Source organism: Peromyscus californicus, unplaced genomic scaffold (assembly GCF_007827085.1).
Source record: "Peromyscus californicus insignis strain IS unplaced genomic scaffold, ASM782708v3 Scaffold_9__1_contigs__length_137607984, whole genome shotgun sequence".
NCBI classification, from domain to species: domain Eukaryota; kingdom Metazoa; phylum Chordata; class Mammalia; order Rodentia; family Cricetidae; genus Peromyscus; species Peromyscus californicus.
In genome coordinates this window covers 93,220,655-93,245,136 of record NW_026294617.1, presented here as the reverse complement: position 1 = coordinate 93,245,136, position 24,482 = coordinate 93,220,655, and the positions used below count along the sequence as shown (strand labels likewise).

Here is a 24,482-nt window from a genome sequence, read left to right as displayed (position 1 = left end):
TTTACAATTGGAAAGAAACTTACTAAGCATTTAGTTTGCCCCTCTCTTTCATAAATGAGGAAGGTGAGAAAAATAAATTTAAATAACTTGGATACCTGGAAGATTCTAGGGGGAAAAAAAAGCTCCCTGATGCTCCCATTCTGGAGTCCTTCACTAGATGCATATTGCTTGTGACTTAAAAAAAAATACATGCAAACATGCTTTAAAAGTTATATTTAGTTTTTTCCAACTCATTTATGCCAGCTTTCTCAAACTCAAGATGTGTTATTTGAATACACAGGGTATTATGTAACATTGCTATCTGGTGCTTCCAAAATATGCCTTTTTCCAAGTCCTTCTCAGAAAAGCAAGCTGTATTGTGTATTTCCTCAGATGTGAGAATAGAAAGAGGAGTGTGGATAAGAGGGGGGAAATCAGTCAGAAGGCTTCACCAGAGACTTCTGTGGCTTTCTGATCGGGTCTGTGCTCACAGCATCGCACGCTGGACATCTTATCAAACACAGACGCACATTTCTCCTTGTATTTTTCTCTCCAGTAGAAATCGTCACACAGGCAACATGTTAGAACACAAAGTACACGTGAGAAAGCATGCCGTGTGGACAATTAATAGCCAAATGGCCTGCAGGATGATGCCAAGCTGGCTTCTTCTCGGCTATGTCACTGTCAAATCCGCCCCGCTTATTGGTGGAGACTGAGCAACATCACCCTTACCACACCAGAGGTGAGTAGCATCTCTCCAGTTGTAACAACCAAAAATATAATCTTTCCCCAATTGCCAGATGTCCTCCGGACACACCACACACACACACACCATGCGCATGCTCGTGCAGTAGGTCCAGGTCAACATCTGGTATGAAATAAAGCTGCTTTCTTGTGATCAAACAAAAAAGAACCACTTAAAAAATCCCAATGGGGTATTTAATTTTCTCTTAGAAATAAATAAAATGCTGAGATACAAAAAGAGTTCCAAGAGTCAACTTCCGATGAGATAAATACTTCATCGAAATATCTCTTCTGGAGCCGGGCATGATGCTCAGGCCTATAATCCCAGGGATCAAGAGGCTGAGGCAGGGAGACTGTAAATTGAAGGCTAGCCCATGTAATAAACTGAATTATTTATTTAGTTATAGCCTGGACTACAATAGCAAACATGCATGTACGTGCGTGCACACACACACACACACACACACACACACACACACACACACACGCGCACACGCACACACCCCTTTGCTGCAGTGGGCTTATTCAAGTTTACTTTGGTATTTGCAGAATTTGTTCTCTCTTCATGCTGTACAGTGTAATTTTGATACAACCATACTTCTTAACTTTAAACCCCCCCCCCCTGGCTGCACTGCCCCTTTTCTGGGATGGTGTTAAAGAATCCTTCTGTTCCTGTAGCAGCACCGTCAAGTTCCTTCCCAAACAAGCACAACATGTAAAGTTTCAGGGTGGGGGTTTCATCCTCACCCTGCAGGGAAGGAAATTAAGAAGGGTCACGACCCAGCGCAAGTGTGTGTGAGAAAATAATTGGGCTTTATGTCGTGAGAGACTTTATGAAAGGAGAGAGAATGGGGGTGAATAAAAACCAGGGTGTGTGTTGGGGAGGGGATAACGAAGTTAGGAGTCTTGGGAAGACAAAGACTGTATGATAGGACAGTGAATTATGTGTCTATACAGCAACCTTGAAATAGTTCCCAGTTTCGAAAGCATCCTGAAGCTTCTACCGGCCTTCCAGCCGTCACTGGCTAGTTCCTGACCACCTTTTCAGCCTTCTCAATATCAAGTTCTGTGAAAGAGAAGTCTTTAAAATCCTGTGGCACTCAAATATTTTATGTGGAAGAAGTAGATGACAGGAGAATTGAAAGGGTGAGGTGGGGAAGGCTGATGATGGGAAACAGGTGTTCTCAGATAGGCTATTAATAGCATCACCATGGCAACACTTCTGGAGAAATCTAGCAATATGTATCAAAACCCATGAGAAGAGGGGATGAATCCCACTAGATAGATCCAGGTGTTCACTTTTGTTGGCCTTCATGTTAAGGAAGGACATGCTCAAAGATACATGCAGAAGGTAGTGTTGCTGGTCTACCCAGTGTTGTACAGTAAGAAGGGAACAAGGGAAATGGAGCACACTAACTGGTTACAAAACCATGGTTTCCTCGCACAATGAAATAACAAGGAAACAGTGGTATTAAAACATCTGTTGAGATGTGTTAGTGGGTATAGGCATTTGTCATGAAGCCTAAGAGTCTGATGCCTCTAGCCCACATGATTGAAGGAGCTAATTGACTTCTGGAAAGTTGTCCTCTGACTTTTACATCACACACACACACACACACACACACACACACACACACACACACACACACACACACTGTAAAACAAAAAAAAAATCTTTCTTGAAAATTATTCTTTTAAACCATATGCTCAGAAAGATCAATAGAAATACAAATCAAAATGTCATTTTGATTTAGTTGGTCATTTTTAATTGTTTCTCTCAAAAATACAAATATTTCTCTCTCAACACACACACATATACATATATACATATATATCAATACAGGGTCTTACTCTGTAGCAAGTCTGACCTTCACAGGAATTTTCCTGCCTCAGCCTTCTGAGTGCTGGGATTACAGATGTCAGCCACCATATCTGGATCTTTAATTTCTTTAACTGCTGTGAATATGCCAAAACTGGTAGAATAAATACGTATTGCCTTAATGTTAAGAATAAAGGCATTTGGCCATATGTGGTGGTCCATGTCTATAAAACAGCATTTGGGAGACTCAGGCAGAAGGGTCATGAGTTTGAGGCCAGCCTAGATTATAGACTAAGACTTTGTCTCCAAAAGAAACAAAGCAAAGGGGAAAAGTATTTGAAAGAAAGGAAAATAATGAAAACAAGGAACAATCCCCATGGTTCCTGTGTACTGTGACGCAGACATTGCTCTAAGGATCTCACTTGTTGGGTGTTGAGTTTTCTGACATTAACTTGAATGATCACCCTAACAGCTTCTGAAATAGGGAAGCCACTGTGCTCTACCCAGGCACACCATCTTATCCTTTAAAACCAATTCCTAATATAACCATGAGTATTAACCTAGTCTCAGTTTTCCAATTTTGAGGATATATAGTCATTATTTACGAAAAATGAAGAAAAACAATCACATTTTGATGAGGAAATAGGGGCCTGGACTGGTTAAACAACGAGTTGTCTAGCAAGGATTTGAGCCCAGAGTCTAAAGGCAAAGCCTGCAAGGTTCACACCTGAGTTACATACACTGCTTTGTGGGTGCAGTTTTGAGCCTGCGCATGTGGGGCATGAGTAAGAAGTATTCATGGAAAGATGGTTGTAGGAAGCTAGCCACAGGGCAGGGGTCTTCTTGTATAGACCAAAATGTATTCTTGTTGACTACTCTATAATATGTGGCAACATGGTATAATTTATATGCTATAATGTTGTGCTTAATTTAAAACACCAATAGGAAATCAAATACAGGAATATTTTTCCAATAGAGAACTTACTTCTGGTGAGTATATCAAGTTTTCAACTGCATTGTGAGTAGTATTTTAGAGTATGGAGAAATATGTAGGACACCACAAAAGTAGCCTGCTCAGTTATTAACACAGAATGTCTGAAGAGTTGAAGTTTATTTATTTGATAGTGGACTACAAAGAGGCAAACACATACTGCCAAATTTGGAGAAAGCAGATAACTGACATGCCTTTTAATGAGGTCAAGGTTAAAAGTATTTACATATATATGTGTATACATACATATATATATATGATTGCATGAAGACACACACATCCACTTGGTTGTTAGACAGACAGACATTGAACTGACAGCAGGAAGATCTTACAGTGGAATTTCAGCTGTCATTATTCTGCTATTTTCACACCTTTGAAAATGTGGAGGACTTATCTAAAGAGAAGAAAATTGATACACAGAAGCCTGATGGAGTATTCCTTTTCAGTAGTGGTGAACAAGGACAAACTATAAAAACAGCAGACAGGACAGACACTGGTTCCCATAACAACAGTGACAGTGAACAACTGTTGGGTACCCCACATAATGGCTCAATTCTTTTACTGAATTTTTTCACAACTATGTAATTGAAATTTTATCATGATGAATAGTGCCTTGGGACTTAAAAAAAATCCCAACAAAAATCCAGGGTTCTGGATGCAAACATTTCTGTGTAACACAGTTATTAATTATCTACAAGATAACCTATGGTTTAATAGTAAAGATCTTTGATAATAAGGTTTTTAATTTCTGCTAGCTTCTACTTAACTTCTATTCTTTCAGAAGTTCTTTTATACTATTTATTAAACACATTCTGTAAAATGTAAGAAATAATGTACATTCTCATGGTCACACACAGTGACAGATTGCAGTAACACATTGACTCCTTGTTGCATATAGGAGACATGGGCTGCACATTTTAGTGATCCATGCAGGGAAGGCTCACAGAAACACCAAGCAAACAATTAGAGACTGGTCAGCCATGAAAACTTACCCTCCCAGTCACAACAGGCTTAACAGCAAAACTACCGGCATTGACTGCTTCATCAAAACCATGCTGGGCACAGTTGTTTCTGGTTAGAAGGGCCACAAAGGACACTGGCTACCAGGAATTTTCCTGGTTCTCGACATGGGGTTCAGACTAAACTCTCCTTACATGGCTTTTCCTATATCACAGGCATTAGCTGAAGAAATATTTCAGGCTTCAAATAAAAAACCATCAACCTTCACTGAAAAGCTGGAAATGGTCTATTTGAGTCTCTGGTCCTGGAAGCAGCTTGCTGCAGGTCCTTAAGGCAAATGCCAGGGCTCAAACAAATTGGAGAGCGGTCTCGAGATGTAAACAATAAGATCAGGACCAAGGAGTTTCAACCTTGGACAGAAGCTTTTCACAAACAGGCCTGTCTGGGTAAGACGGGCTTCTTGGCTTTTGAAGTTTGTGTGTTTTACATACTGGAAGTACTGCATACGTTTCTTGTTTTGTTTTGTTTTTCTACTGTAGAGACTTGTGGACTAGATAAATGTTCATGGTGTTGCTTAAAAACCAAAAATACACAGCATGGAGAAGCCACTCAAAAACCTAGCAGTATTTTGGGTCTGTTTTTGTTTGTTTCCTGTTCACATTTTACTTTTGTGGTTGGCATATGGAAAACCAAACTGGGAAATCATAATGTTGGAGTATTTTAAGGGCATGCCATCGTAGATATTAACAAGCTTATTTATGCAGTAAGATCTCTGCAGAAAGTGCTCTGCCCGATGCCACATTCCAGAATAGCCATTGGTTTCTTTCTCCAAATTGACCATGTTTATAGGTTTCACAAATATCCCAGAAGACTTGCCAGTGTGCTTGGTGACGATGAAATTCATAGCAATATCATCGCAGTTTTGTGTCTCATCGATCAGCGCATGGACGGCCGCAGGCTGTCGCTGAAAGAGGTCAAGGTATTTGCTGTTGAAGAAGGAGGCTCCGATGAGCACCATGGAGTACTGGTCACCGTTCCCGAGCCCTGGTGACTGCAGTTCAAAACCTCCATAACTGTAGATACCGGACGAAGTAGAAACGTGTTTTCTAGGTACAAATCCTACAATCTGATCAGGAAATTGCTGAAGAGGAGGAAAAGAACAATTAAGCGTGGCAGTTCTTCAGAGAAGACATAGACAAAATGTTTATTTATCACAGAAGATGTGGTTGATTTGTCAACTTTTCTTTATTCCTTATTTCTATATTTCCCTTATTTTTACACCCTAATTTCCTCTAACTCCAGACAACCTCATAACTTTGTCTCTTGATACGTTTACAGCTTAAATTCCACCATAACCAAAATCTCTCTGAAAAATGATTACCTTACAAATATTCTTCAGATTCGAACATCTGATCTAAACAAATTTTAGTTCCCATGGAGTCTAGTCCTTCAAAGGACAATTCATTAATCAATATGCTAGGCATGAAATTAAAAACTGCAGGTTTAGAAGGCTGGTACTGGTAGGGCACTGTCACTACCCTCCATGTAGCTCTTAGGGGGGACTTACTGCAAATCTGACCATCTAGGATAGCACAGTATTTAGTCACAAGATCTACACACAGTTCTGGATTCAGGTCATTTCTAATGCAGCTTGTAACGCTCAGCTATTATCAGTGTCTGTTCATTGGGAGAGCTAGTGAGCTATTTATGCCTGCTCAGTCAAGCTGGTATCAGGAAAAACCAAGCCAAAACAAACACCTGCCACCACAATGGCACACACACAATTATTACCTCAGAATCTCTCAACACGGTCTTAACGAGGATGCAGTTTTGTCGAAGCGATAAATACTTTCTTTTATAACAAGTTTCTTACATTGTGAATACACAAATACACTTGCCATTTGAGACACAAATGGTCTGGGGAAACCTTTTCTGCATTGCAGTTTGGCTACGCCAGATCATTTCACTGTTCTTGGTAAGCTAATTCAAATTTTTCTTCCCACTACACCAAAATGTTAAGCCAATTTTCATGTTGTCTTAACTAAGCTCAGAAACTCTTGACTGCCGTATGACAGTTTCAGCTGTGTTTTAAGATACTGCCTATACTGTTTGAGTGACCTCCATGTTAAACTAAGCTACCCTGGTTAGGTATTACATAGATAAAACTTTACCCATATGGTGTCATAAAACATATAGCAACATTACCTGCCAAATTGAGAAAGCAAAAACAAGGTCCTGGGCACTAATGAGAGTGTCATCATCTACCATTAATACTGCTGCAATGGAAAGAAAAAAAAATCATTGAACAGTTTGGAAATGAATAAAAATCAATAAGATACAGTTGCGTCTATTCAGATCATTTAAAACAAGTATTTTTGAACCCAGGTAGTAAATTAAAAAGTATTCTTGAAGAGATTTGTCTAGTAGGAAAAGAAACTCCTGCCTGAGGGGGAAATATCATCACACAATTATAGTCCATCAACCCAGAGGGTAATGAACCCTTAAATAAAGCCAAGGGTCTTTTAAGAAAATCACATCCTGGAGAAACTGTTACACACAGGAAGAAGAGAGTGCCCCAAATACATTAAGCATAAATTGTGCTGGCTGGCTTTACGCCAACTTGACATAAGCTATAGTCATGTGAGAGGAGGGAGCCTCAGTTGACAAAATGCCTCTATAAAACGAGGCTATAGACAGGTCTTTAGGGCATTTTCTTAATTAGTGACTGATAGGTGAGGACCCAGCCCATTGTGGGTGGTGCTATTCCCTGGGTTGGTGGTTCCAGGTTCTATAAAAAAAGTTGTGCAAGCCATGGAGAGCAAACCAGTAAGCAGTGCCCCTTCAGGCCTCTCTGTATTAGGTCCTGCCTCCAGGTTCTTGTCCCGTCTGAATTCCTGTCCTGACTTCTTCAATGATGAACGGGGATGTGGAAGTGTAAGCCAAATAAACCCTTTCCTCCCCAAGTCACATTTGGTCATGGTGTTTTATCTCAGCAATAGTAATCCTGACTAGAACAGTCATCTTATGACTTTTTCTTAATGAATAATATACACTCTGCAAGTATTATGCCACACAGCATACCTTTTAAAAATATTTTAACATTGCCCCCTTTGTTAGCATTACAAGATGTATGTGATTTCCTCACCCAGGAAGCTGCTTGTGGGAATCTTAAGTGTTTCAAAGTGATTTTTTTTTTTTTAATGATAACTTCCCTGGAAGCCAGAAGTCCACCCCACCCACCCACCCACTCGAGCCCTTTCCGTCTCAGAACCCAGCTTTGACTCACCATTGGTTTCCAGTTCGGGGAAGACCTGGAGTCGATTTCTCATTTTGTTCGTTGTTTGTGGTTTGAAGACGACAGGGACAGGGTGAGGCCCGAGAGAATTCCATAACTCCTCCGGCCCCTTCTCGCCCACATTGTTCCATACCACGATCACTTTGTGCAGATTTGGTACTGCCTGATAATGGTTCAAGAGTCTTAGCAAGAGGTCCGTTCTGTTGTATGTCTGCATAATGAGAGTAAAAGAATCCAGGGCCGGTGTGCTCTGGGGCTTGATTTCCCGGCGCAGAGTGAGCATCTTGTCTTCTTTGATGTTGGGGAGCAAATTGGTCAAAGCTCCAGCTACGAGCAGTAACACAAGGATGACCACCAGGGAGAAACGAAGCACTCGAATCCCCATGACTCTTCCAGGAAGTTTGCAGATGTGGCAACACCTGGAATAGAGACCGGAACGCTCTTATCATGGACGTAAATTAACTTCTCCATTCTTTCATAAAGTGATTTGGCCTAACACACACAAAAAAATGTAGTCTTACATTCTTTAATCTTAAAAAAAATATTTTTGTCAATTCTTTGAGGATGCCATCCAATGTATTTTGGCCATATTCGTTTCTCATCCTCCCCACCAGCTCCTCCCAGCTCCACCACCACTTCCTCATTCCTTCCTGTCCTCTTTTTGTTTTTTTTAAATAACCCACAGAATCCAATTTGTCCCTCTTTCTCAGCCTGCTGACTACAGAGATGAGGATGTAAGCTCTCAGCTACTTCTCCTGCACCATGCCTGCCTGCCTGACTCCATGCTCCCCACCATGATAACGATGGACTAACCCTCTGAAAACTGCTATCAAGCCCCCAGTTAAATGCTTTCGTTTGTAAGAGTTGCCCTGGCCATGGTGTCTCTTTACAGCAATGCAACAGTGACTAAGGCAGGGCTCTTGTTCTTCCAAAGGACCACATCTCACAGCACAGATCACAAGATACAGCGACGTATACTGCAATCCAGCATTCAAGAGGGTGAGGAAGGGGGATTGCCAGTCTCCAGGCCAGCTTGGGCTACATAATACATACTAAGACCCTACCTCAAACGAAACAAAACAGTCTTCCAGAGCCAGCCATGGAGTAGCGGGAGTGAACACAGAACTAAAGAGAATAGCTTGGATATTCAGTAGTCAGAACGTTTTATCTAATCAACCTCTCAAATATACACATATATATATATACACACACACACACACACACACATGTGTGTGTGTGTGTGTGTGTGTGTGTGTGTGTGTGTGTGTGTGTGTAAAAAGGTTAAATCTTACTGTCCGTTTTACAGACTCAGAAATGATTTTCTGGCTCCACCCATTTCCAGGATTGCTACCTCTTGCTCTAACACTGATGGTTTTTAATTACCCCTACTTCTGATTCCAGACGATTTATTACTCCACAAACCTCCACGGAGCTTTTCAGACACGTCCTTATGCTGTACTTTGGCAACCGTGTCCTGTATCCATTTTGTCAACGTATGAATTCAGCTTGTCATAGCTGCAGCCATCTTCACATGTAACTTCCATGACTGCCCCTGAGTAGGAAGCTGGGTTTCCCTCCATAAACAGATAAAACCATGGGAGTCACTAGGCCTTACTATCAGACCCTGCTGTAAGCATGTCTTTACTGTTATCTTAAGATAAACCAGCTACAATCCAGATAAAATGGCCCCACTTGTCTCAGCCTGTAAACACACCCTTTTCTGACCCACACTTCAGGAGGTCTGGCTGGTGCTTCTGCCATTTAGTGCCACACTTCTGGGTCAATTTCCCAATACATTCCAGATCTGTCTGCCTTTCTTCCTTGGGCCTCACAGCACTTCGGGGCCAGTCCTCACACACTAGGACCTATTCTACAAGTACAAAAGCCAACACTGGGGAAAATGGATTGTCTGAAGAAATTCACCAAAGAAGAGACTAGATAAAAAAACAAAACAGCCAGGTGGTGGTGGCACACGCCTTTAATCCCAGCAGTCGTGAGGCAGAGGTAGGCAGATCTCTGTAAATTCAAGGTCAGCCTGGGCTACAGAGTGAGATCCAGGACAGGCACCAAAGCTACACAGAGAAACCCTGTCTCGAAAAAATGGAAAAAAAAATCCAAACAAACAAACAAAAAACAAAACAAACAAAGAACACTAGGCATTTCTGGTCAACATTATAAAAGTACCTTTAAGTCAACAAAACAGATTTCTCAGCATCAGAAAGAATAAGAGGGTCTGGGAAAGAAGGCAGTTCAGTGGAGGAAGTGTCTGTTATGCAAGCTTGAGGATCTGAGTACTCCTGTGATCCTTAGCACTCCTGTGAAAAGCTGGGTGTGGTAGCAAGCATGTAATCCCAGCACTGCAGAGACAGAGGCAGGTGGATTCTTGGCCAGCCAGTCGAACTTAGTGGGTAAGCACCATGTCCCAGTGAGAGACCCTGCCTCCAATAATCAAGGTGACAGGAGCCTGAGGAACATTACATCAGAAGTTGACCTCTACCCTTCCCATATCCTATATGTGTGAACACACACACACACACACACACACACACACACACACACACACACACACACCCTACATCCCTTATACACGGAGAAAGAAAGAATATGAGATTATTATTACCTGTTTATTTGTTTTGAGGCAGGGCTTGGGCTACAGCTCAGGCTGGCCTTGGATTATGTAGCACAGGCTAACTTGAAACTTGTGATAACTCGTCCCCCAGTCTCCAGAACTGTAGTGTACTATTCCCAATGACTTTGATCCATCTCTACTCCCTTTTCATTTCTACTGAAACAATCTCTCTTCCTAGATTACACACTAAACAGGCACTCTCATTTACAGATCAATATTGATTTAAAAAAATGAAGAAGCTTTTAGGACTTCTTACTGGAAACTAACCATGGCTAAGGCATAGGATCAGCACAGAGCAGGCAGTGCTCTTCTTAATACAAAACAGCCTTTACATACCACGCTCTGTTTCTTTCCACCTTCTTGGAAAGGTATGGTAATGCTTAACACAGACCACATCTAAGGTTGTCATTTCTCATCTGTGGTTGAACTCAAGACAACTGCAGCTAGGCCACTGTCCCACGAGCAATCCCTTAGACTAGTCTACGAAGTCCTTCCTTCTGCCTAGAGGACACCTTGCAGGCACATTGTGTTAAAACCATCACCCACGACCTTGCTTCACATCCTGAAGTGGGTTTTATAATGGCAGACAGGTTTCTCTAGTTCAAGGGCAGAGAAAAACCACAAAGACTAGCTTTTCCATCCTCCCTTTAAGCCTCTGAGAATGCAGAACTCAGGGCATACATACATTCCCTGCTGTGACAGTGTGCTGAGTCACCTGCAGCTTAACTTAGCTGTTTATTATCTGAGACAGGGTCTCTCTCTTCGTAGCTGAGGCTGACCCTGAATGCACAGTCCTCTGGCCTCAGTCTCCTGGGTGCTCTGATTCCAGGCATGCACTAGCGTGCCCACCCTTGGGAAGTGCTTATTCACAAGGACAAGTCACAAAACCTCTCATGTTTCCAGGCCAGACTGGAAAGGCACTATTACTTATAGAGATTTTTGGGGAGTTTTCAAGGAGACTTGGTCTTGGGACTATTTTCGGCAGGTTTTTTTTTTTTTTTTTTTCTATTAAGAAAAGCAATTTTGTGTTTCTGCCTCTATCACGGCCTCACTCTAAGACATGAATAAAATTAGTAACCTCAGCTTTCATGTAATTACTTTTCATGAACAGTAATCTAAGGCTTTGGAGCACAACGTTTTCATTCCATGTACTCTCTTATTAAAACAACACATACTACTAAGATAGTCAACCAAAGAAAAGATGCAGGAATTAATAATCTTGATTCCAAAGGCTTGAAAATCCTTTTAGCACTGAATTTAAAAGTAGGTCTCATAAAGCACATAATTCAGTTCTGCATGGTCACGTGTGTATGTGTATGTGTGTTTGTAGGCATTTTATTTTATTTAAGAAATTTTTTTATTCATTTTACATACCAACCACAGATCCCCTTCTCATCCCTCCTCTCGCTCCCCTCCAGCCTTCCCCATCCCCTATCTCCTCCTCCAAAAAGATAAGGCCTCCCTTGGGGAGTTGGCAAAGCCTGGTACATTCAGCTGAGGCTGGTCCAAGCCCCTCCCCCTGCATCAAGGCTGAGCAAGGCGTCCCACCATAGGCAATGAGCTCCAAAAAGCCAACTCATGCACCAGGGATGGATCCTGATCTCACTGCAACATTTAGGGTACAGCAAGGTTTTACCAACTGCATTAAAGGACACCAGGGTCAAGAGCTTTGTACTACTTTATGGAGTTCAGCAGAAAAGCATATTCTAAGTGTTTCTACCCACTAACTGCCCTGCAGAAATGGCATATTCTAAGTGTTTCTACCCACTAACTGTCCTGCACTCTAGTCTGGAAAAAGTAATGGAGATTAACTACCATAGATAATTGCAAACTTTTGACAATGTCAAACACACTCCGGAGCAACAGCTTCCCTTTCATTTATACTTCTAAGATGGAGCTTATTCCCTGGGCCACCGCACACGTTTTCTCTTTCAAACACCTTCTAAGCCTCTACTTTACCTGTATCAGCAAGGTTTCAGGAGCTCTGAATAATTTATGTCTTTAGAGATAGATCATCAATATTTCATTTGGCATTTATTAAATAATGCACCTCAATTAAATTATGCAAATGTCTTAATTTGCATGGAGGAGCAAGAGAGAAGGGACTTTCTAACTGCAGTACTGGGGGCACACTACTTCAGAACAGCTGAAGCGGAGCACTCTATGGCAGGCCCATCGCAAACAACCTGGATGCACCCTGGAGAACGGTTCAAGCTTTTTGGTTTTTTTTTTTTTCTAAAGACGGACCCTATCACTGACTCCACAGCTCTGAATGGAACATAAAGGAGCACACCTGCAAGAGGGGAAGAAATCAGAAGTAAACAGAGCTGGGCACCTTGCTCTTAATCACAACATTTCTCCTTCATTTTTTGTTTTGTTTTAAAATCATATCTGTGCATATTTACTGACACTCTGTCTCACTCCAAAGTGGATCTCATAGCTCCTTCCCCCCTTCTTTTGAGAGAGTCTCTCTGTATAGCCCTGGCTGGTCTGAACTCCCTGTGTAGACCAGAATAGGCTAGAATTATGAGAGCCGCCGGCCTCTGCCCCCCCTAGTGCGGGGACTATACCCAGCTCACAGCCCTCAGTCTATGTTCTCTGCCTTTCTCTCACCCCACCCCCACACTAGAGGAGAGAGAACACTGCGAATGTCACCATAACAGAGCAAAAAACAAAACAAAACAACAATAAAAAAAAAAACCCAAGGTTCTCCCAGGGATTATTTCTACTTGCACCTGGGCTCACATCTTAGTTCTGCATAGAGGTAAAGAACTAACCCTTTTGGTTATTTTCATAATCTATTATTCCACACCAGAGGTTTTTCAACCAGGGATGGCTATACCATCCAGGGAATAGCTGGCCAAGTCTGGAGACATTTTGGGTCATCACGTCTGAAGGGAGGTACTATTGCTATCTAGAGTAGATGTCAGGGGTACTGCTGAACACATCACAGTGAGCAGGACAGCAGCAAAGTATTATCTGGCCGGCTATGCTCCAAGTGGAGAAGCCTTGCTTTGCATCTGAGTTGCCTCATAAGATCCATTTGAACACGACAAGAAAGACAGCCATCTAGTCCACAGCTATTGGTTATGCTCAAACAATCAACAAAACTGTCAAAGAGGCCCCCATATTTGCTCGCCTCCCTGCAAAGACAAGTAAACTCGGAGTTGGACAGGATCTCAAAAGCCAACTTCTTTCCATAGATGAACGGTTGTGGGTCCAGGGAGAGACACTTGCCTAAAGTCATGCAGCTAGCGGCACTGGGCTATGTCGCAGCAGCAGAGCCAAGGCAAGCCTTTCTCTCGATAGCACAGTCCATGACTGTCCACTATGGCATGGCTGTCACTAAAACCCCTGGCAAGAAATGTAAAAATTAATTCTTTATGTATAAGACATCTTTTATAGCTTCAACGAGATGTCACATTCCATGCACCCATTTAAAGAATATGGTTCAGTGTGTTCTTTTAATATCCTCACAGTTTTGGAAACATCGTGAGTTTTTGTTGTTGTTATTGTTATTGTTTGTTTTTAAGATGGGGTCTTGACTTGTAGCCCACACTGGCCTTAAATTCTCAATCTTGCTGCCTCAGCATCCTGAGTGGTGAAAACGCAAGCAAGTGCCAATAACCTCACTCATGACTTATTTTTAAAACACCTTTGGTGCCCCCAAGGAAACTCAGACCTATGGACAGTCCCTTCGATTTCCATTAATCTCATCCTCAGAAAAACCACAAATTTACTTTCTGTCTCAATGAATTTGCCTATTCTAGACATTTCTATGAATGGAACTATACAATAAAAGGCTTTTGTATCTTACTCGTTTAACTTAGCAAAAATATTTTCAAACTTCAGACACAAATATAGACATCTCTTTTGGGCATTTATATGGATGTAATGTGCGTGTTTGTGTGCATATGCATTTTGAATGTGGGCAGGCACATGTGTGTGGAAGCTAGAGGCTGACATTGGTTGACTTCCTCAATCACTATCCACGTTCTTAACTGAGGCAAGGTCTCTTGATGACCCAAGAACTTGCAGATTCGGCCAGTCTAAGCTAGCCAGCTTGCCCCAGAGACTCTGTTTCTGCCTCTGGGGGGAGCACAGGGACTAGGTGGCCTGTGTTATTTACGTCCATTTATATCGGTTCTGGGGACCCTCACATTTGTACTGATGGCACTGACTGGACTGAGGCATCTTCCTAGTGCCCCCCAATTCTATTTTCACCCCAGATAATGTTCTATTATACAGATATTGCACACTTTGCTTATCTGTTCATCAGTGGGTGAGCAGTTTGGTTGTTTCCATATTTGGGCTATTATCAATATTGCTGCCATGAACACTTGTAAGCAAACGTTTATGCTGACATTTGTTATCATTTCTCTTGGGTAAATGCTGAACAGTGGAACTGCTGAGTTATGATGTGAGGAATGTTTACGTTTCGGAGGGAAGTGGTTTCCAGAAGATCATGTTTGGAAATTTCCAAAATGTGGACAGGAGATAAAGTAAGAAAGTAAACAATACGCAGTAAATGAAGTGTGAGTTACGAATACGTGTATGTATTTAAACGGGAAGGGAATTTTCTAAGGCACGCTACTTATCAACAGTCCCCAGAAGCAGTACTGCTGAAGTCTTTTCTTGGGGCTATTTTCCTCAGACTGGAAGAGCAATCATTATGCAGAGAGAAGCTGTAAACAAATATGCCAGAGTGGAGTGGGAACAAAAACGTCCTCTGGCTCGTCAGGTAGAAACACAGTGAGCAGCTTGGCACCAGACAACGAGGATCGCCGCTTTCTTCTCGATGCCACAGATGGTAGAAGACTGATAACTATTCTGCCATTTCGCTGCGAGATCTGCCCGCTACAGCACAGATTGTTTCTCTTCAGGCTCATTCTCCAGGATACGTACTTGCATAAAAACTGATGATTATAGACTACAGATGCTCAGAAAAAGGCCTTCATCTGCCAGGCGATAAAACCCTCCCAAGGTGGAACGCAAAGGTCGATTCAAAACGTGGGGCTTCCCTCTACAGACATGCAAGACGAGAGCTGGAAGAGGCAGCTGCCAATGGCCTCGCAGCTTCTGGCCAGGTACACTGCATGCAGATGACCCTGTTCAAACTGAAGCACAGAGACTGGTAACATACAGCAAGCTGATTGCTGACTCCTGTATAGCCTTTTACCTACAGAGCGCTTCCTTCCGCCCACGTGAACAAACTTTCCCTCAAGCCTTTCAAATATCACCTGCATTGTGCAACTTTGCCTCACTGCCCTCCATCCTGTGTGCCCCTGTGAACTCTGGGCATGGAGACAGACCTTTACAGCTGTGCCTCCAGCACCTTTTCCAGAGTGGATGGATCTCTTTTATTACATTTATTTATCTTGGGTGGGGAGTGGCCCTTGTCACACATGCCTGGGGAAGTGAGTGGACAACTCGTGGGTCATTTCTCTCCTTCCACCCATGTGAGTCCTGGGGACGGCTCTCAGGTTGACAGGCTTCTCAGCAGTGGCTTTTACTTGCGGGAGCCATCTCTCACTGTCCCACTCTGTGGTGACATTTGGAGGAAGTCTCTGGCAATCTTTACCAATCACAATAGGATCTGGCTCGTTGTTTGAGTCCAAGCAGTGACTGTAATTCCTAACAGTTGAATGGAAGGAGGGAGTCTGTGTTTAAATTGCCCTAACTTTAGCAACAGATGCCTAAAATGTTAACAGAAGAAATTCAAAAGGTAAATTAGGTCCAAATAAGAGAGTGAGCACCCAGTAAACTTTTGCCTACGTAAGAGACCTGGGCAATCACCATCAAAGGAGTTGTAAATGTGACTTCAAGCCAGAGCCATACCGGTCACCTTTCTACTTTCAATACCAGGATTTGGACTTGCTTTGATTAGAGACTACAGATGCTCAGGAAAGGGTGTTCGCCTGCCAGGAGATAAATCATCCCAAGGTGAGAGGAAGAGGTCAATTCAGAACCTGGGCTTTCCTTCCATACACATACATGCACACGATGCAGCCAAACCACTTGAGTAATAGAGAGCCCAAATCTCCGGCTGGTTTTGTTTTGACTTGTGAACCGCCCGCGCCTCCATCTTTCTGGGGTTATTCTGAATTGAAATATTTTTTAATTTCCCAGTTTCTACAGGAGCTCTTGGTGAACAAACCTGTTTATCTTGGGAGAAAAACACCATCTGTTAGACATTATCACCCTTTGAGTTTCCCCAAGGAGGTTTAGGAAATAATGACAACCAGATAGTATCTGATTTACTCAGGCAGGCAGCAGACAACGTCTGAGCAGACAAAATTCTTACCTACTTGACTGTTACAGTTTGAACCAGAACTGCCTTTCACAGACAGGCTCATGTGACTGGATACTGAGTCTAGAGGTAGCAGCACTCTTTAGGGAGGTGTGGAGCCTTTAGGAAGTGGGTCACTGAAGGGCAGGCCTTATGGGTCATAGACCCTTCTGGGTCCAGCAGATGTCTCTGCCTCCTGGCTGGCCCCATGTAACAGGCAGCGTGGAATCAGGGGTGCCACGCCTTCTCTGCCATGACCGACTGTATCCTCCTAGACAAGGAGTCAAAATGAATCCTCCCTCCATTGAGTTTGTTTCTATGAGCTAGAAAGTAATGAACAGATTGACAGATTCAAATTTAGTTAAGTGACAAAGCTATAGACTTTATTGCCCCATAATGATCCTTTCTATTAAAATGGTAGGCAACATAAAATCGAGTTTACAGCCGGGCGGTGGTGGCGCACGCCTTTAATCCCAGCACTCGGGAGGCAGAGCCAGGCGGATCTCTGTGAGTTCGAGGCCAGCCTGGGCTACCAAGTGAGTTCCAGGAAAGGCGCAAAGCTACACAGAGAAACCCTGTCTCGAAAAACCAAAAAAAAAAAAAAAAAAAAAAAAATCGAGTTTACTGCACTCTTAAGTTTTGTTCTTGGTGTTATAGGGTAGTTTTGGACGAGGACGATCATATTTTTAAAGATTTAATTTTATTTTTATGTGTGTGAGGGCTTGCCTGCATGGCATGTATATGTACTACATGCATGCATGCCTGGTGCCCACAGAGACCAGAAGCATATCTGAGCTCTTGGAACCGGAGTTACTGATGGTGGTGAGCTGCCATGTGGGTGCTGGAGACTGAACCTGGGTTCTCTGGAAAAGCAACTAGCGCTCTTCGCCACTGAGCCATCTCTCCAACCCCAGGCTGGATTTCACCCGTATTCAGGACTCCATTCTTGTCAATGTTACTTCAGAAATGTCCCCCCGCCCTTCTCTCATCTGTCAGCTCTGTTCCCTCACTTTCTCCCAGAGAGTCCACCAGATTCTTAACTTCTGATATTTGTTTTGCAAGTCTAAATGCACCAGACATACTTAAAAGTTATTCTGTGTTAATAATAAGCTTCAAAAGACAGGAATAGATCTCTCTCTCTCTCTCTCTCTCTCTCTCTCTCTCTCTCTCTCTCTCTCTCACACACACACACACACACACACACACACACACACACACACATACACACACACACACGGTACAAATAAAAGGTCATGTACCCTGTCCTTTAGAAGCCTAGTTCTGCCTTTACTACATTTTTGAAACTATAGTTCTGAAACAGAATCACTGAAGCATTATTTTTTAAAGCTCCATATATACAGCATCACATTTGACTAGGTAATTGCTGCTGTACCAGGTCATTCCTCCGTGCAGATTGTGAGAAAATCATTTCTGCCCTGATTACATCCAAGCCCTCTGCTGCGGGCAGCCAGGTTGAGTGAGCCATTTTGTTACGGATAAATCAAGTTAGAGGGAATAGCACCGGCAGCATTCAAAGCAGGACACCGGTCACTACGCACCAGTGTCTCCATTTCCCTGCCTAGTCTCCCTTGCCTGTCTATACCAAAAGCTGTCCATCAGTCTTGGGTTTTTCAGCTCCTCCTTCTTCCCTTTCCTGCTTAAAACATCATATTCTCAACACAGCTCCAGGGAGCCGTTATCAATAACTAGAACTTTACTATTACCGATTTATGGGGAATTAAAACATAAATATGTATAATTGTTTTTAATGCACAGCCTGCTTCCTTCAATCCGGCCATTTATCACTGAGGCACACACTGAGGTCCTCTTGACTGTCAAAGTGCACAGGTGTGAATTATCATAGATAAAGGCTGTGTCTTGCCTTGTTCATTTCTCTTGGAATTGTCAGTTAATTACAGATGATTATGACGATAATGGTGTGTTGGGAGATGACCAATCCAATGCAAGCATATTAGAAGAGTCTCAAGAATGGCCTTATTCCTAAGAGGAACACTAGATTCTACAAGGATCCAAGGCATCAATGGACACTAAAAAGAAAGCTAAAGAAACAGAAAAGAGTTTTTAGCCCAGCAGAGTCTAACGCAAAATTAGTTTGAGAACTGGGTCAAAAAGATGCCAAGTCCATCTGCAAATCTATTGTTTTTGCCATTCCAGGGCACAGGTGCTTTTCCTTTGAACCTCTGTTTCAGCGATAGGAAGATTGGGGAGGTGCGGAGCAAGATTGTTAGGCCACAAATCCCTGGACTGTCCTGGGGAACTCTTTCCCTTCTAGCTGAAACTGGATTTCAGCAGCTCCCAAAGCCACTTCTTGAAGAGAAACAGATTCATGCATATGAATTATGGCTTACACAGATTTTCAGATACTAAGCCTAAGAGAGAAGCAACACCAATTCACATGAGCTTTCTCCCTTTAGTGGTGGGGGGAGAGGTCACACAATTCAGGGCACTCTATTCTGGCAACAAATATTTATGGGTTCTTCCCAGGTGCCCAGGACTGTACTGAGGTAGACACAGCTCCTCCCCTCGCTTCGCTTAGTGATGGCAATGAGAGCTGTCAGAGCTTCCCCCCTTCACGTTGTACGACGGTTCCAAATGATAGCATTTCTAACTTTTGGAGAGAACAAAATAAGATAGGCACACTACATTTTGTAGACGGGACAGCTGAGACAGAATAGGAGAAGTGCTTCCTGAACTGCAGACAGAGTGAGTGGCGGGCCAGAACCAAACTCTGGACTCACACTTGAGCAACTCTGTACTCTCTCCATGTTTTGCAGGGGCACTGTCTGCAGTTTTATTCCAGACTACGAGAGTATTTCACACACAGAGGTAATGGAGGAGCGTGGGGTGTAGGCTTAGTGATGTGACAGAGCGCATGCTTGGAGAATGGGAAGCCGCAGGCTCAATCATCAGATTAAATTGATTAAAACAAAACAAAACAAAAAAACATTATGGTGATATTTTATTTGTATTAAAATGTTATTTGTATGTTAATAAATAAAGTTGCCCGGGGGTCAGAGCTATTAGGAAGCCATAGGAAAGCTGGGCGGTGGTGGCATACGCTTGTAATCCCAGCACTTGGTAGGCAGAGCTAGGTAAGTTTCTGTGTGTTCAGGAATTGGATACACACTCCTTTAATTTCAATACCAACCATAGAAGACCTGGAGGTCTGAACAGACTGGCAGTGACGAGGCGGTCATGTGGTTGGGTTTACAACCAATGAGAAGGCAGAACAGAAAGTCTATATAAAGACTTTAACACAGGAAGTAGCTCTCTTTCGGAGAGGTAGGACCACCGCAGGAGGAAGGGAAAGGTTTTAGCTCTTAGCTCTGACCTCTTGGCTTTCTTCTTCGCATTGGTTCTGTGTTTCTTATTTAATAAGACGGCTGGTTACATCTACAAAACACTGTACTTGATCTTAGCCAAAAGGCCAAGTCACTCAATCTTAGAAAGGCCTCCATCCACCTAAAAAAAAAAAAAGAACCTACAAGTATTGATTTTATCCTAGAATCTGGGTCATGATTTTGGTGGAACTACCTTAAAAGAGGCCTTATGGTATTTTATAATAGGTCCTGGTTCCAGCCAGAATTTTTCTTCTTTCCTTTTTGAGACAAGGTCTTACTATGTACACAGTCAAGACTGGCATCAAATTCGCAGTCCTCATGGCCCGGCCTCCCAGGGCTGCGACTGCTCCCATACTTGCCAGAACTTCTACTTTCAAGAAAACCAAACTGCCAATGTAGAAAATTTGAACTAAGCCAGGTATGGTGACGTATGCCTTTAATCCTAGCACTTGGAGGCAGAGCCAGAAGCAGTCAGATCTCTGAGTTATGAGGCCAACTTAGTATACATAGTGAGAGGGTTCTCGACTAGTCAGGGTTATAGAGTGAAACCCTGTGTCAATAAAACAAACAAACAAATCCAAAGGAAAATAACTGCAGACAAAAATAGTGGAATTTCACTATTGTCATAGCAAATTTACAATAGTCCAAAAAAAAAAAAAAAAAAGAAAGAAAAAGAAAAAGAAAAATCACCCGAGAGTCCACAGATGAATAGACAATCCATTTGGGAAGTGTGGTACCTACATACAACGGACTTTTATTTAGCCCCCAAACGGAAGTTAAACTATGCGGGGGAAAAAAACACTCACACAAAAAGGACAACTATTGTATGATCGAAGCATGAGGTATGTAACCAAACTCATGGGAACAGGATGTGGACTCAGCAGTGCCCAGGGCTGGCAGCAGGCAGAAGATGCTAGGTTTTGTTTGTTTGTTTGTTTGTTTTTCTTTTTAGTGGGTATAAAGTTTCAGTTTTACAAGATGAAAAAAATCTGGAGATTATACAACAATATAAAAATACTTAAGATTCCAGTAAGGGGAAAAATGATGACGATGATACATTTTGTTGTATGTATTTTACCATATTGTCCTTTAAAGAAAGAGAATCTGTTACTTACCTCATTGTGTTGCTAATTTTTTACAGCAGCTTCCCTACGGCTTCAGTGCTTGACAGGAACAGGCTCTCTTGGTGCTAGTAAGAGACATCAAAGAATTTTCTGTGATGTTCTGAGTGACTTTTAAATTAAAAATTGCTATTCTTTGTTCTCAGAATTACATTTGGGGAACAAGGCAGGTAGTGTTTTCCTGTTGGTTGGTGCTAACAGCTGCAGCACTTTGTATTTAGATCTCTCTGGAGGGTCCGGAAACAGAATAAACAGATCATCCCAATTACCTAACACTGACACACTTGAAACCAAAGCAAACACATCATGAAGTGAATCCAAGGCCCATGTATACAGTTTGCATCACCATTCAATTCCTAGGCTTCCATACATCCTTACTCTCAGTCACTGCTCTAATTCCCTGTTTCCTACCAGCAGTGCACAGGACATTAATCTGAAGTATCTAATAAACCATGGCTCTAAAACAGGGTTGCAGATAAATGCCAGCCCGGATTACTGAGGTTGACAGATGGCATCCTTCTCACTCTTGCTGTCTGCTATTGGAAAAGACCTGGAACAAGAGGAGTTTCCGTCCTGTAATCCTCTCTGCTTTCCTTTCTTGATCTTTAACCACGTGTCTAAACAGCTGGGTTTCTAAGCCCCCCGCCCATATAGTATGTACAATTAATCAAAAGCAACTAATTGACGATATAAACAAATATTTAAAAGTTCACAGTAGAAATCATTAATGTAAGAACATTTATTACTGCATCTATTTTATAGTCTTCCCTAGCCATTTAATCTTGTAATGCATGAAAGAATGAAGAATTATCACTGGAGACTTCCAAGTACCTCATCTGATTGGAGTCTTGCTAAATACTGACCACCAAAACAGAGCTGAGGAATCAAAAACATTTTTCTTCCAACTCATGTTTTTCTTTTTTTTAATGATAAAAATTATTGTGGTGGTAAAAGGAATGGATTAGCACACAGACTCACTGAGTGATAGCTGTCTCTGTTCACTATTCCCAATTCATCTCTTGTGCACAACTTAAACACCACACAATCCTAAAATACGGGCCTGACTTGTCTTCATCTCCACTTCCCTCTCTTTACATCCACTTGTCCTCTCCAAAAAACTGTTTCAGGTGAAGAACTTTGCCTTATCCACCTTTATATTACCAATACCAACACAGAGCCTGCCGCATACTAGATCCTCACTAAATGATTATTGAATGAAAGAGTTAAAGAGTTTGACAGGACAACATGCATAGGGTAACATGTACAGGACAGATATTATTTCGAGGTCAAAAAAAGAAGCGAGGCACAGTGGAAACAATTTCTACCCCTAGAACTTTTTCCTGATTTAAATAGTGTCCTTCTGTGCTTTATGTTGCAAACAAGAATTCCTTTAACGCTGAATTGGCCATTATGCTGTCCAGGGCTTAAGGATGCGAAATAGCATTGCCACTTTTAGAAAGGAGAAGATTCCCAAAAGAGTATCTAGCTTATATCTTGGAGGGAGGAAGCTAAATCTAGGAGTCTCTGGAAACTCATAGAGCTGAAATTAAATTTCTTTAATGTATTTCAAAACTATTCAATAACGGGTAATGTGGGTTTCTCCCTAAGCCAGCAAAGCAATTTCAGATTTACAGCAGTGCAAGATGGAATACAGAAATTATTTCCAAAGGCAGAATAAAAAAAACTCATAGGCTCAAATTGCAGCTGACCTTGATGCAAAGGCTGGACATCAGTTGCTGAAATTTGATTATTTCTATGTACCATCCCCACCATCATACTGAAATAAAGCAGTCTTGAAAGAAAGAAAAAAAATCAACTGCAATGGAAATATTTAGCCTTAAACTACCTTAGTCTGCATCCAGTTAGGGCTTCCCCAGCAATGCAGCAGGGTAAGATTCAAAGACTACTCTAAACACAAAAGTTTCCTTTAAAAAGTAAATACGATTAATTGAAAATATTCGCTTAAATTAAATAATGAAATATAACCCAAGAAAAGCAAAGACAAAAATGTTCTTCCCAGAACTTAATATATAGAATCAAACCGTTTTTACCAGATTTTAAAGACAAACATTTTTTAAAAAATTTACACGATATACTTTCAAAAATCAAATTACAGAATAAACCCCTCCTACACACAAAGTTCCAAGAACGAGGGAAAAACAGGCATAGATCCCAAATGGAAAAATAAAATCAACGAAAGCGCGTTTTACAGTCGCCTCACCTCCAGTGCAGAGGATTGCAGTGGGGCCAGCAGGTTTATTTGCAGCTTGGTTCGCATAAAACGGAAAGGGAGTCTCCTTTGCTTGCCTCTTTCCCACCCCCTTTCCTAAATCAGGCTTCCAACCTCTTTACTGGTCCAATTGATAACCTAGGAAATGCGCCTCCCGCAGAGTGAGCGCCCGGAGCAGGGGACAGTCTCCCTCCCTTTGGGTGACGCTCCACTTCCTGTTAGGCAAAAAGGCATTCCCAAGAAGCTCGGTTTTGTAGTTTCCAAGCCACCTCCCAAAGCCAGACCCTCTTTCTGGTTTCCTCTCCTAGGTAACAACTTTTAATCATTCACGTGACGGGCCAGCTGACCTTGTCTAAACAATCCCCCAGAAAGATGCTGGAGTGTGTCCCTCTACCCAGCTCAGGCCCGCAAAGGCTCATCTCCAGCGTCCCTCATCCAGCCAGCTAGTGACTGCACCTCCTGAAATGGACTAGAGTGACAGCTACTGTCCCGGGGTGACCGAGATGCAAAAGGGACGTATATGCGTTTGTCTTCGGGGCTGCAACCAACTGAGGTTGCCCGGGAGGGAGAAATAGCATGAAGCCATAGCCTCCACGGCCCGCTTCCTAAAAGACTTCTTTTAAATACCTGTCAGCGTTTCTTTTGCAAGGCACCCAACGATCGCCTCCCGCGTGGCGGTTCCCGCGGGTGGAGTGCACTCCCTCAGCGTTGACCTCGCGAAGCCATCGCCGCGCATCCTGCGCAGTGGCGGCGCAGCACGTGGCTGCCCGGGTCCCTCCGTGGTGCTGCCTTGAAGCCCAGCGTGGGGGATTTGAGGTCCTTAGGGGGTTAATGCAGAAGGGGCAGGCGCGGGCAGCGCTGCATCCGGGAACGCTGGTGGTGGGCGACCCGGGTGGGTGACAGCAGGCCCTGAACCCAGCCAGCCACGTCGGCAGAGCCGCCGCTGAGGATTGCCTTCGGGACTTCAGGCGATGGGACCCCCCACCACCAGCTCAGCTAGGGATCCCCCCGCGGTTTGCTGCCCGGGCTTTCTGCAGCCCTCATAGCCCCGCCTCCTTCCTCC

General features: G+C 42.7%; 2 protein-coding genes and 1 long non-coding RNA gene across 4 annotated transcripts in view; 2 read left to right on the top strand and 1 right to left on the bottom strand.

Moving 5' to 3' along the window:
* LOC128105808 (uncharacterized) overlaps positions 1-5,188 on the top strand; it is a 13,007-nt gene extending 7,819 nt beyond the window's left edge. The window contains exon 2 of the long non-coding RNA XR_008216502.1: positions 536-5,188. This is a non-coding gene — a long non-coding RNA (uncharacterized LOC128105808). The remainder of the gene's footprint in view (positions 1-535) is intronic.
* Positions 3,635-24,426, bottom strand: Extl2 (exostosin like glycosyltransferase 2). Of its 2 annotated transcripts, none has more exons than XM_052731122.1 (5): positions 24,047-24,426; positions 21,184-21,257; positions 7,780-8,207; positions 6,699-6,769; positions 3,635-5,634 (listed from the first exon to the last, which is right to left on the bottom strand). In XM_052731122.1, exons 2-5 carry the CDS (start codon positions 21,186-21,188, stop codon positions 5,149-5,151), a joined length of 990 nt encoding a protein of 329 aa, XP_052587082.1. In that variant the 5' UTR covers positions 21,189-21,257; positions 24,047-24,426; the 3' UTR covers positions 3,635-5,148. The 2 variants fall into 2 exon arrangements, with proteins under 2 accessions (XP_052587082.1, XP_052587083.1); XM_052731123.1 differs by lacking the exon at positions 24,047-24,426 and adding an exon at positions 23,411-23,720.
* Positions 24,370-24,482, top strand: part of Slc30a7 (solute carrier family 30 member 7) — a 70,880-nt gene continuing 70,767 nt past the window's right edge. The window contains exon 1 of the mRNA XM_052731121.1: positions 24,370-24,482. The gene's annotated coding sequence lies outside the window, so the exon portion shown is untranslated.